At 31.5% G+C, this 13,644-nt stretch overlaps 2 protein-coding genes, 1 long non-coding RNA gene and 1 pseudogene across 3 annotated transcripts; 1 reads left to right on the forward strand and 3 right to left on the reverse strand.

Moving 5' to 3' along the window:
• Positions 1–4,275: 4,275 nt before the first annotated feature.
• LOC124425594 lies at positions 4,276–6,240 on the reverse strand (annotated as a pseudogene).
• Positions 6,241–7,105: 865 nt separating this feature from the next.
• On the forward strand, positions 7,106–9,906 carry LOC124425596. Its single transcript, XR_006942541.1, has 3 exons — positions 7,106–7,182; positions 7,572–7,834; positions 7,902–9,906. It is a non-coding gene; the product is annotated as an uncharacterized LOC124425596 (long non-coding RNA).
• A 217-nt stretch (positions 9,907–10,123) lies between these two features.
• LOC124425585 (histone H2A-like) lies at positions 10,124–10,619 on the reverse strand. Its single transcript, XM_046966127.1, has one exon. It carries the CDS (start codon positions 10,540–10,542, stop codon positions 10,168–10,170), a length of 375 nt encoding a protein of 124 aa, XP_046822083.1. The 5' UTR covers positions 10,543–10,619; the 3' UTR covers positions 10,124–10,167.
• Positions 10,620–11,654: 1,035 nt separating this feature from the next.
• On the reverse strand, positions 11,655–12,214 carry LOC124425591 (histone H4). Its single transcript, XM_046966134.1, has one exon. The coding sequence runs from the start codon at positions 12,128–12,130 to the stop codon at positions 11,819–11,821; it is 312 nt and encodes a 103-aa protein (XP_046822090.1). The 5' UTR covers positions 12,131–12,214; the 3' UTR covers positions 11,655–11,818.
• Positions 12,215–13,644: the final 1,430 nt, after the last annotated feature.

Below are 13,644 nucleotides of genomic sequence, written 5' to 3' on the forward strand. Positions count from 1 at the left end.
TGGTCTTTGCTGACAAAAAACTGATTGAGGTGGTTTTTGTAGTGAAGGTTTTACCGTTTAAAAAATTTTGCAGTGACCGAAACAAATAATAATCCGAAGGTGCCAGATCTGGAGAATATGGTGGGTATGGCATTGTATCCCATTCAAACTATAAAAACTTTTGGCGAATGACTAAATTGTATGAGGTCTCGCATTATCTTGAAGGAACACTACACCTTTTCTGTTGATTAATTCTGGCCTTTTTTTGTTGAAGTGCATCATTAAATTTATCCAGCTGATGACAGTAGACTTCTGAATTAATTGTTGTGTTATCCGGTAAAATCTCAAAAAAAAATGATTCCTTTAAATTTCCACCAAACAGACTGCATCACCTTTTTTTGATGGATATAGGCTTTGGAAATGCTTTGAGCCGGTTTATCTTTTTTGCTCCATGATCTCTTGCATTTGACATTGTTGTATACAACCCATTTTTCGTCCCCAGTTTCAATACGTTTCAAAAATGGATCATTTTCGTGACATTTGAGAAGCGAATCACAGACGTCAACGTGACGACATAAACTTCTCTCCGTGAGAACATGAGGAAACCATATATCGAGCTTCGAGGTTAAACCCAGGCCTTTCAAGTGGTTATAAACAGTTAAATTTGATAAATTTAACCTCTCACCGATCTCACGTGTTGTTATTCGCCGGTTTGCATCAATTAATGCCTTTATCGTATCTTTATCAGCTTCAACCGACCTTCCAGAACGTGGTGCATCTTCGACATTTTTTGCCACTTTCGATTGCCGGATCGAAATTTTGCAGACCAGTTCTGGTACTGGTGTACTGTCAACACATCTTCTCCATATACATCGATTAATTTCTTTCTGGCTTAAACAGCAGTTTTACGTTTTCTATAGTAAAAAAGTAAAAAATGACGAAAATGCTGCTTATTGCTCACCATTTTTATTAGGTTGGTGCAAATGAAATGTCGGATTCTTAAGTGAATATATTAAACTTCATATCTTTTTCCAAAAACTGTTTATTTAATCAAAATATGCCCCATTTACTTCAATACACTTTTCCCAACGAGATTTTAATGCATAAATGCCTGTCTTGAAGAAATTCTGATCTTTAGAATCAATGAACTTTGATATAGCATTTTTCAGACTGTCTTCATTTTCGTACTGTTTAGCCCGTAAAAACAGTTCTAAATGTTTAAATAAATAAAAGTCGGTTGGCAAAAGATCCGGTGAATAAGGTGGGTGCTGCAAAATTTCATATTTTAATTCATTTCATTTCGCAATTGTTTTGTACGATGTATACGGCCGAGCGTTGTCATGGAGAAGTATTGGACCATGCCGATTAACAAGTGATGGGCGTATAATTTTTAATTTTTCATGCATTTCTTCAATGTACTGGCAATACTTTTCGGCTGTAATTGTCATTCCAGTTCGAAGGAATGAGTAGTGTATTATTCCAGCCACATTCCACCAAACTGTGATTAAAATTTTCCGTGGATAAAGTGATGGCCGTGGAGTATGAGCACAAGCCTCATCCTTATCAAGCCACTGAGCACACCTTTTCCTATTGTCGTAAAGAACCCATTTTTCATCACAAGTAATGATCCGATCGAAAAATGGATCTCGATTAAATCGGCTTAGCAATGATGAGCATGCGTTCAAGCGATCCAGCTTATTTCACTCGGTTAGTTCGTGCGGTATCCACTTATCCATTTTTTTCACCTTGCCAATTTCAGAAAGATGTCGCAATATTGTTGTATGGTCAACTTCCATTCTGGCAGCAAGTTCCCTTGAAGAAACAGTTGGATTCGTTTCCACCAATGCTTTCAGAGCATCATTTTTTACAGACGTTTTGGGTCTTCCACGCGGTTCATTTTGCAGGGAAAAATCACCAGACCGAAATTTTTCAAACCAACGCTGCACTTTTCGATCGTTTACAGTATTCTCCCCAAACGCCTGGTTTATATTGCGTGCAGCTTTTGCAGCATTATTACCAAGTTTATACTCATATAAGAAAATTAAACGAATATCGGTTGAATTCATATCTGTGCAAAATTCAAAGCAAATAACAAAAGGGAATACTTTTGAGAAAATTTTCTTTGCTAAAATGTGACTCTGGCAATGGACAGTACAACTATAAACCAGGTTATGTCAAAAATAAAAGCATAACAAAAACAGGGAGACAAACGTTCCCATTTAAAGAAAATCCGACATTTCATACGCACCAACCTAATAAAAGGGCATCAACCAAAAACTACTATGTAGAATCAATGGGACATTTTAACACACAAGCCTTGCTTTATCAGTTCTCAAAACATATAATAATTAAACGGCTTAAGTGTGAAGTTTGGTGCAAAAAAAATACACCTAAATCCTCTGTCGAGAAAAGAACGAAATTACTTTCCGAACAATCCAATAAAATATAAAATCGTAAAGGGCATTCTTAGCTCTGTATCAGAAAAACGATGCGGAACGATGTATCGTATTTATACAGTTCCTCGTACGTAAAAACGGACCAATGGAATTGCTTGGTAGGTAACTATGGTTTTTAAAGCGCTCCTATTGGTGGAGGACAGAGTCACTACAGACTACATAACAGGAGACAAACCTCTCGACGGGTTGTTATTCTCTTATATATACGTGTTATCAAATCTGTTGCGATAAACAAAGATTTCTATTTAATATGCCGCCTAAAGCTAGTAGTGGCAACGAAGTGATTGCGGATTTTGTCGATAGATAGACTACACTTTCTTTTGTTTTGTTAACGTGGTCATTGCATCTAACCTATATTTTTTTCTTATTATTTCGACTTCTACCTTTAATTTAGTAAAAAAATTATATCGATTAGTGCTTTAGTTTTGTTTTTATCCCAATTTAAAAATGGAAGAAGAAGTGCACTTCAGACATATTTTATTGTATTACTACCGAAGAGGCATGAACGCAACGGAAGCACGAAAAAAGTTATGTGCCGTATATGGAAATGAAGCCTTGAAAGAAAGGCAGTGTCAAAATTGGTTTGCCAGATTTCGTTCTGGTGATTTTTCACTGAAAAATGCTCAACGATCTGGCCGTCCAGTTGAAGTTGATGAGATCCATATCAAGGCCATTGTCGATTCAGATCGTCATAGTACAACACGTGATATTGCGGAGAAGCTCAATGTATCGCATACATGCATTGAAAAAAAATTAAAAATGCTTGGTTATATCAAGAAATACGATTTATGGATCCCTCACCAGCTTGAGGAAATGCATTTGACGCAACGCATTAGCATCTGCGATTCGCTTCTGAAACGCAACGAAACTGATCCATTTCTGAAAAGCCTAATTACTGGCGACGAAAAATGGATAGTTTATAACAACGTTAATCGGAAGAGATCGTGGGTGATGGAAGATGAACCAGTCCAAATGACATCAAAAGCAGAGATTCACCAAAATAAGATTATGCTGTCAGTCTGGTGGGATTATAAAGGAATTTTGTACTTTGAACTTATGCCACAAAACCAAACGATCAATTCAAACGTGTACGTTCAACAACTCGCCAAACTGAGCGATGCAATTCAAGAAAAGCGACCGGTATTGACACATCCTAAGGGAGTCATTTTCCACCATGATAATGCAAAGCCCCATACGTCTTCTTTGATCACTCGCCTAAAATTATTGGAACTGGGTTGGGATGTTTTATCACATCCACCACATAGCCCTGATCTTGCGCCTTCAAATTACCATTTGTTTCATTCCATGCAGAACTCCTTCAATGATAAAATTTTTGACAACACTGATGATGTAAAATCACATTTAATTCAGTTTTTTGATAGCAAAGATCAGAAATTTTACGAACGTGGAATTTTGACACTGCCAGAACGATGGAAAAAAGTCATCGACAAGAACGGACAATATCTGATTGAATAAAGTTATATTTTTAAACAAAAATTAAGAATTTTCCTTTTTATTTGAAATCCGCAATCACTAGTAAAGGAAGGAAAGCTACGCTACTTACATCTACAAAGTACTTAAACAAGTACATCCGGATACTGGAATCTCCAGTAAAGCCATGAATATTATGAATAGTTTCGTCCATGATGTTTTTGAACGAATTATCGCTGAAGCATCGAGATTAGTTCATTACAATAAACGTTCGACAATAACTTCTCGGGAAATTCAAACTGCAGTGCGTTTGTTGTTACCTGGTGAGCTCGCAAAACACGCTGTTAGCGAAGGTACTAAAGCTGTGACCAAATACACGAGCTCAAAATAAATGATTAATATCGTGGAAATATAAAACTGGCCCTTTTTAGGGCCACCAAATAAGTTTTTACGTTGAACATGTTCTTGTGTAAAAATATTCTAATTTTTAATTACTTTGTCATTTTCTATTTAATGATAACAAATGGAACGGATGAATATTTTATAAATAAATAGTACGTTAAATTACTATTTACGTTGCGTGCATAATATACTGTAACTGCATTAAAAAAAATATGTCGGCTTGTAACTTATAACAAAATAACAAACTTTTTTTTGGAAAAGCAAACTGTTAACTAAAGCAAATAAAATTAAAATGTTTTTATAATGAATAACATTTGAATCTTCAAGGTCACTTTGTTAATTATGATATATGTAATTCCAACTATACTACTAATAAATGGATTATTACTATAGTTGATATTATCAGAAAAGTTCGAATTCGTTACTGAAAATGTAGCCCTGAAAAGGATCATTTTCATAATCAAAAGATAACCAAAGAATCTGCACTTATGGTTGTTTTTAATTTCCCAACCCTTAGAAAGTTCGTCCTTGACGTTTACGCAGACGGCATTCATGGCTGTAACGGTTTTTCTGTTAGCGTGTTCGGTGTACGTGACTGCATCAGGAATAACGTTTTTCTAGAAAAACATTCAATACATCTACGAGTTTCCTCGTAAATCAATTTAGATAAACGCTTCACACTATCTCGACGAGCTAAACGACAAAAGTTTAGTGATACTTTGGATGTTGTCGCTAAGAACCTTTTTCTAAAGCTTCGTGTCTCTCTTTTTCAATCCATTTTCCAATCTTTCCTTGATCAGTCATTGTGAAATTTTATATATGAAGTTTTACGTCCGAAAAATATACGATCTTATGCTATAACAAAAGAAAAAACTAAATCTAATAAATGGCTACGATGTCCCGTTCAAACTACTCACCTTTGAAAACTACAATTTTCTTACGATTGTCTCACTTTTGGATTTTTGGATTTTTGGATTTCTTGTATTTAGCTTTCGAAATTTCTACGAGTCCCTTCGTAGCATAATTTTTTTATTCTTTCGATCATCGAATCTTTTTTCCTTTAATAGATTTCTTCAATTTCGAAGAGCTAGAAATTTATTTCTTTGATCATTGCTGGATTTTTATTGATTAAAGCATAAACTCGTTCAACATTTTCAGGGTTTTTAGGGTATTTACAGGCCTGTCAGAATGAGAGTAGCTTTCAATTGATGTATGATCATTTTTAAATCGTCTAAATCATTTTTTGATCCGAGTATCACTCATGGATTCATCATGGATTTCAGGAAGCATGTGGATGATATCCGAATACAAACGGTTAAGTTTTTGGTAAAATTTAATGCTAATTCTTTATTCTATGCGTATTCCGTTATCATTAAATGCGACGCTTACGAAATTTTACGTTTATTCAACAACGTACAGTTATTGACTGAAGAAGACTTGAAGCAGGAACGACGTATTATGCTGCCTGGCAGGGGTTTTCGTAAAAGTTTCCCTTCCCCCTAAAAGATAAATACCTATTTTTCACAATAACAAATCCAGGTAAAAAAAGAAAGTTAAAGCATAAGATCGGATACTTGCGGACAGAAAAAGCATTTTCGGACCTTAAAAGCAAAGTAAATCACAAATGAATATATCTGGGATAAACACTCTGCGCAATCTATTTCTTTGAAAAATATTTCACGAAGTTATTTATCCTTAGTAAGATAGTAAAAATATTTATGTAAATAATAAATAAAATTACAAGAAATGTTCTACAATATTTCGTTTTTGATATTAATAGAAATCTATACACTGATTTTAATGAATTTAAGAAGAAAATTAATTATATGAAGAGTTATAAAAATATAAACTATAAAAACCTAAAAGGAATATTTATTGAAAATAACAAGTCTTATTTATGAATCGAAATAAGTTCATCGGAAATAAAATTGTTGGCCCTGAAAAGGGCCGTTTTTTGGTATTTGAAATCTGATCAAATTAAGCTCTTTCTCCTCTAATTCGTCGTGCCAATTGAATATCTTTAGGCATGATGGTAACACGTTTTGCGTGAATGGCACAAAGATTAGTATCTTCGAATAATCCAACCAAGTATGCTTCACTAGCTTCTTGAAGAGCCATTACAGCTGAACTTTGGAAACGTAAATCGGTTTTGAAATCTTGAGCAATTTCACGTACGAGACGTTGAAATGGTAACTTTCGGATAAGTAATTCAGTACTCTTTTGATAACGACGAATTTCACGAAGAGCCACAGTGCCTGGCCTATAACGATGAGGTTTCTTTACTCCACCAGTTGCAGGCGCACTCTTTCGAGCTGCCTTGGTAGCCAATTGCTTCCGAGGAGCCTTTCCACCAGTTGACTTTCGCGCGGTTTGCTTAGTACGAGCCATTCTTAAAATCGACGATAAATAACTTATTCAACGAACAGCTGAGCAACTAATAACTCTTCCGAAGAATCCTGCCATTTATATATACTGTAGAGTACCCGTACTGATCGTTGATTGGACAGAGAATCGATAGTGGGGGAAATCATTAGAGGTGGTCCAACTTTCTACGCGGTAGAAATTCTTCGTACGTATGATTACTACTAGATGGCGTATTAAGACAATATTTCTTCCTAGGTATTCAAGAATTCGAAATGTTTTTTATTTTTCTTACAATTTGGAATCTCTAAAATAGGTCCTTAAAATATTAAGATGTCAATTATAATACTTCTAAAGTTATACAGATTTAGAGACCACGGCGTCGCAAAAAATTGTTTCTTCAACCCTTTTTTTCGTCCTTTTCGACTTATTCTTTGTCCTTTTACTTTGATTCTATTAGACGTAACATTTCCGTTACAACGATTAGTATATTTTTAAACTCTGAACGAAGTAGACGTGAAATTTTGAAAAATTGATAGAAAAGGCGATCAAGGTTAGCACGCGTATAAGATAATATCAGAAAATAGAAAGTTTTGCGAAAATCGATACAATTTCGAAACTGGCATTGAATATGGCAATATATCAGAAAAAAAAAAATTTGAGAGATAGTATAAACGATAAGTTTTATATAAACAAAGAAGATAACTATAGTATCCTAAACTTTTTTTGGGTTTTCTCTGTTATCAGTGCATTTATATATATATAAAAAGTATAAAAAAGATATAACTTTTATTAAAAAAAGTAGATTGGATTGTATAATGGCATGAAATACAGTTCTGGGTTGCGTTAATGAAGTTGTTATAATTTATATCAACTTATGTCCTTTGTTTGATAAAAGTTTTGAAATAAACTGAAGAATAATTTTTGTCATTTGACTTTTAGGCATTGGTTTAAAGAGATTCACTTTATTCTTTGGAATTATGAATACTAGTCAAGGACTTACTGTAAAAATATATTACGCATGCCTTGAAAATAATCATTGTTCATGCGAACCAGTCTATGATATTGTGATGATAAAAGCCGGCGAGGTAGAGAAAAGGAAATACACTAATACAACGTATGAATTGACCATGTCCGGAGTTGGTACGTAAAAAAAAAATCTTTCAGCTCGCTGTTTGGGGTCACCATTCACATTGAACTATATAGTAAGTATAAAGTTATCGATATAGTTATCGATGAATTTGAGTTTTTTACCAATCATTTAATTTATAGAACGATAAAATTAATACTTCGGAATAATATAAAGAACAAACAATCATCAAGATTTAGTTGACAATAAAAGAAAATGGATATAGTAAAGGAAATGTTATTGCAGAAAAGATAGAGCAGATATTTTATAAGAGTTTTTCGAAAATTGAGTAAAATTTTTTTTACAGTCTGGTATGACTGATTAGTAAGTTATTGAAAGTTGTTATTAGTCCTTATACTCGTTATTAGTCATTATCGTAACTTCAATCGCATTTTTTGTAACAACATGGAAAACATTAAATGAGTATTTCTGGAAATAATATTTTCCAGATTGTTCGTATATTTTTTTGAAAAATTATTGGACCAATCGATTTGAAATTTTATAAAAATAATAAGTAAATCTATATAAAACTATAGATGGAACTAATATTATATCGAGTTTGGATATTTTTCTTTTGTCCTCTTATTTTGATGAAAAATTTTTCCAGAAAATTGTACTTTGATTTCAATGATTTGGTTAGTTATCAAGTGAAAACTGTACTCATATAAATTAAAAAAAACTTTGGTTTTTTGTTTCAAACAAATAGAATGACTGCAACGACGAATTTATTTTCCATGACGTAAGATGTAGTACGTAAGACCTAAAGAAATTCACCAATCAGAATTGTTCATTCCCCTCCACCTTTTACAACTGCAATATACAAGTTATAGCATTAAAAAATTTTACAAGGATGAATATTTCTTACAGCTAACGGTCCAACTAATCACATGCCTTTTTGCATATAAACTTGTTGTTATTTCAAATTTTATGAAGGTAATCTTATATGTATCTCTTATATATTGCAATTAGAATTATGAAGAACATTCTGTTTTAATGTTTTAATAAAACATAAATGCATTAAAAAAAACGATGATGCAGCATTTGATGTATGAGAATTGTATATTTTCGTATGATTTCCTCGATGATGACTGTAATTGGACGAAGTTAATGACTTAAGGTAGTCGTAAATATGATGACGTTTACGTAGAAACAACTTACGGTTTTCATCTTACATTTTACATCGATGCTTGTTTATAATATTAAATAAATATTAATGTACGTAGTAGTATTTTCAAGGTCACACGGTAAAAGATCGATACATCGATCTCTTTGTCCGTTCGTACTGAGACTGCCCCAAGGCATTGGCGTGAGATGATAGGGATACCTTCTGTCCACGTGTACAGATTTGCTGTACTCTCACTGTTTTCGTCGATACCAGTGACACTCATCCTGCGGCTACTAGTTCTATACTGATTTATAAATCCTCGAACAATAATAAAAATAAAACGGAAGTTAAAAACCCTGGTGCAGATAACAACGACATTAGTAATTTTCAGTCCAGAAGTACTACCTTATTCCAGCTCTATATTCTAAACTTTTTAATTTTTGTGACATTTCTCGCCTTAAATGTGAATTTATTGTCTTTTGGTGTGAAAGACATGAAAGATGAAATAATTATATACGTGAATAATTAGAATCGAATTGATTGCGAGTACAATTCAACAATTTACTTTTAGAAACAAAGCTTATACATACTTTATATGTTTATGTACATTGTGAATTTCAAATATTAGGTAATATCAAGTATATATTATGTACTTTTATCTTTACAACAAGTAACAATATTGTTTGTTTGATATAAAGTGATTGTATAAAGTGATCCTACAAAAAACTTTATTCTTATGAATTAATAATAATTATTTTATTAATCATTTTACTTATTACAATATATAATTTCTATAAAATTAAAAGGTTGAAAATAATTTTTCAAGGTATAATTTTATCTTGTCGACAAATAAACATGAAGGTAGTATCGACTCGAATGCAACTTACGATGACCAACTGTGTCTCATACGGTGTTGCCAAATCCTTACGTGGATTTGTTACACATTCTTTCATTACAACGTTGCCAGATATTATGCTTGCCTTCTGTATATTTTTTGTGAAATACTAATGCGATTTAGAAATAAATTGTTCACATATTTATCTTAAACAAATGGTTAAACAAATCTCCTTTAATTTAATATACTTAATTTTGCATAATAGACCTTTTGATATAATTGTTTTAGAATTTCGTTAAAAAAAAATGAGAATTATTTTTAAATGTTAGAAATAATATTTGTAAATATACAAAAGATATATTTTCATTTACAACAAATTATTAATAATACGATTCAAAAGAAATAATTCCTTAAGAAGAAATCAATTTGGTGGCCCTAAAAAGGGCCGTTTTAGTTTGCAAATTTTTAATTATGTTTTCTTTTCTGTCTTCTTTGGAAGCAAAACAGCCTGTATGTTCGGCAAGACACCACCCTGAGCAATAGTCACGCCAGACAACAATTTATTTAATTCTTCGTCATTTCGAATCGCCAATTGTAAATGTCTTGGAATAATTCTAGTTTTTTTATTATCGCGAGCTGCATTTCCGGCTAATTCGAGAACTTCAGCAGCCAGATATTCCATCACTGCTGCCAAGTAAACTGGCGCTCCAGCCCCAACGCGTTCGGCATAATTACCTTTCCTTAAAAGACGATGGATACGGCCAACCGGAAACTGTAATCCAGCTCTATTTGACCGTGACTTCGTCTTTCCCTTGACCTTACCACCTTTTCCACGTCCAGACATATCAAAGCTCTTTAAAAATATAAATTTACTTAATCAGAACGAGCACTGCGAGCTCTATTTCAGAAGTAACAACGTGTAGCGGCGTTGTTGTATTTATACAGTTTCTCTTATGTTGAAAGGGACCAATAGAAATGTTCCAGAGAATCTTAAACTTCTACAGCGCTCCTATCGGGTAAAGACGAAATTACGATGTACTATATAACGGAAACAATTTTTTTAAGTTTACAATAAAGTCGTTTTTATTCCCTTTTTTTTCGTATAGCATAATTTTTGTCAAATTAAAAAATAATATAATAAAATAGCAATTAAATAATACAAAAAATAAATAAAACAAATGAAACAATAACAAATAAATTAAATAAAATAACATTTATAAAATTAACTTGAATTGTAAAATAAATTACAGTTATAGTATGTAAAAGTAATTAATTGATAAAATAAATTGGAAAATACAAAATACTTGCAAATAGGTAATTCAAAATAATTTAGTTAGCCGTTATCTTGAGTATCTCCTTTGGCTAAATGTTTTCTTTAAGAAATTTGATTACTTCTCAATAACATCATAAATCTAGTTTAGTATACAGTTAGAATTGCATTGCAATTTTTTCCCTTCTTTCTTGTCATATAATTGTTAAATTTGTTTACTTGTTCAAATATAATTGAGGAAAAAGAACGACAATCACAGCTCTCTTTTCGAGACACAAATTTCATTCGCATCTCCATACAAAATATTAATCTACGTATTAAACTTTCTATAAATTAAAATTTAGAACGATATTATTATACAGACAAAATTTTCTGTACATATTTTTATTGATCTTCGAGTATTCTCTATTTTCCAACTTTTCGTTGATATAAAATGAATTATAAACAGTTTTCTGTAAAGAAAATATGAATTACGATGAGAAAATGTAATACATTCGACTTCAATTTTCAAAACAGATATAACATCGAATAACTATACATTGGATGCATGATGCAAGAAAAGAAATTGTACCTTAACAAAGAAATGTTTTCCTAATAAAAATTAAAGAATTTTTTTTATAGCGAGAACAAAAATAAACGTAACCAAATATAACTAAAATATTGTTTTAATAAATATAACAATTGAATTCTATGTCACATAAATGAGGTTTTATATTTAATTTATTAGTATAATATCACATAGTGTATTAGAAGTTCCAATTCGTTAAAGAAAATGTTTTGGTCCTGAAAAGGGCCGTTTATAAACAAAAAATGACTGGAGAAGATTCTGCACCTATTCTTATGCAGATTTTTAACCACCAAATCCATAAAGAGTACGTCCTTGACGTTTCAGAGCGTAAACGACGTCCATGGCTGTCACAGTCTTTCTCTTAGCGTGTTCGGTGTACGTGACTGCATCACGAATAACGTTTTCCAGAAAAACTTTCAATACGCCACGAGTTTCTTCGTAAATTAATCCAGAAATACGTTTCACACCACCTCGCCGGGCCAAACGACGAATCGCAGGCTTGGTGATACCTTGGATATTATCACGAAGGACTTTCCTGTGACGTTTGGCACCTCCCTTTCCCAATCCTTTTCCTCCCTTTCCTCGTCCAGTCATTGTAAAATTTTTACAAAAGTAAATAGAATCAGATTAGAACAGAAAGCTACGGAACCACAGCAATCGTCGGAATGACGCAGAATGTAGGATGTCATTCTATTTATATCTGGCAACTAACCTTTTCCCCCACCAAATGCAATTCACCAATCAGAGAGCCTGGAGACGCTATCAGGTATCTTTCGTCTAATTCACTCGCTCAGACGTTCAATAATATGAAAAATATTTCGCAAAGTTTTTTTTCGTTAGTCAAATCATAAAATATTACTTATCTAATGATCTAAACATTAAATAAACTTTCATACCTTAAATAAATGAATAACACTGCAATATTTCGTTTTTTTTATATTATTATAAATTTACAAACTAATTTGATGAATTTTATAAAAATATTAATTATATGAAGAGCACGTATTTAAATGTATTTATTATATCAAAAATATTATCTATTTACTTCTAGTTAATTCATGTATATGTTTATTATATCTTTATAAATAAATTTTAATAAAGACTATTACAATAAATAAATTTGATGCTTACTTGTCTAAATATTTTTACATCTAGCAAATAATAGAATTTTAAATAAATCCAAATTTCATCGTATATATTTTTAAAATTATACAAAGAATAAAACTTTCAAAGATGATAATTTCTAATTGTAAAAACTACATCATTCATGCATGAAAATTAATTGACGCTCTATATTAAATAGAAAAAAAAAGATATTAAACAACGATGCATACTATCTTCCAGAAGTTGAAGCAAAACCTAAAATAACTATGTTAGAAAGTATTTAATAGCTAAAATATAAACCAAACTAACTCTTCTTTAGTTTAAAAGTATGCTTCAATAAGCAATGCCTTCAGAAAAACAATCAATAAGCTAATCCCTAACAAAGGCTTTTATTAGGAATACTATTATAAGCTGTTAGGTATTATCAATTTATTATGTCATCTTTGTCTGGAAATTTTCTGTTATGAAATTTGATAACTGATCTAATCTTGTTGTTAGTTGTCAAATTTATGCATGAGAATTAAACATAAAGTTTACATATGTATTCAATAGTATTGTAACATATCATTTTTAACACAATGATGATGTAATATTGTAAACTGAATTCTACCACAGTTATTAATAGGGTTTTTGGAAAATATGTTAAATATCCATGCACCTGTTTAAAACAATATAAATATTTTATTATATGAAGTTTTTCAGTAGGAATAATACCTATATCTTAAAGATCTTTATTATCAGCACTATCTGTATATAAAAAAGAGTAAACATTCCTTTCTTATCTTACAATGTCTATCAGAAAAAAGTAATTATTGATATGAGAATTACTGCCATTTTTATTATCATTCTCACTTAGTGTTTTATTGTCATACCACATTGATATATGAAAATACATTTGCAAAAAAATTCAATATAATTATATTTAACTTTTTAAACTTATTTCCTAAATTTTATTAAGAAAAAATATACGTTGTAATGGGAATATTTATTGATAGATGTATATT

The sequence above is a fragment of the Vespa crabro genome, chromosome 7 (genome assembly GCF_910589235.1).
Source record: "Vespa crabro chromosome 7, iyVesCrab1.2, whole genome shotgun sequence".
Classification (NCBI taxonomy): Eukaryota; Metazoa; Arthropoda; class Insecta; order Hymenoptera; family Vespidae; genus Vespa; species Vespa crabro.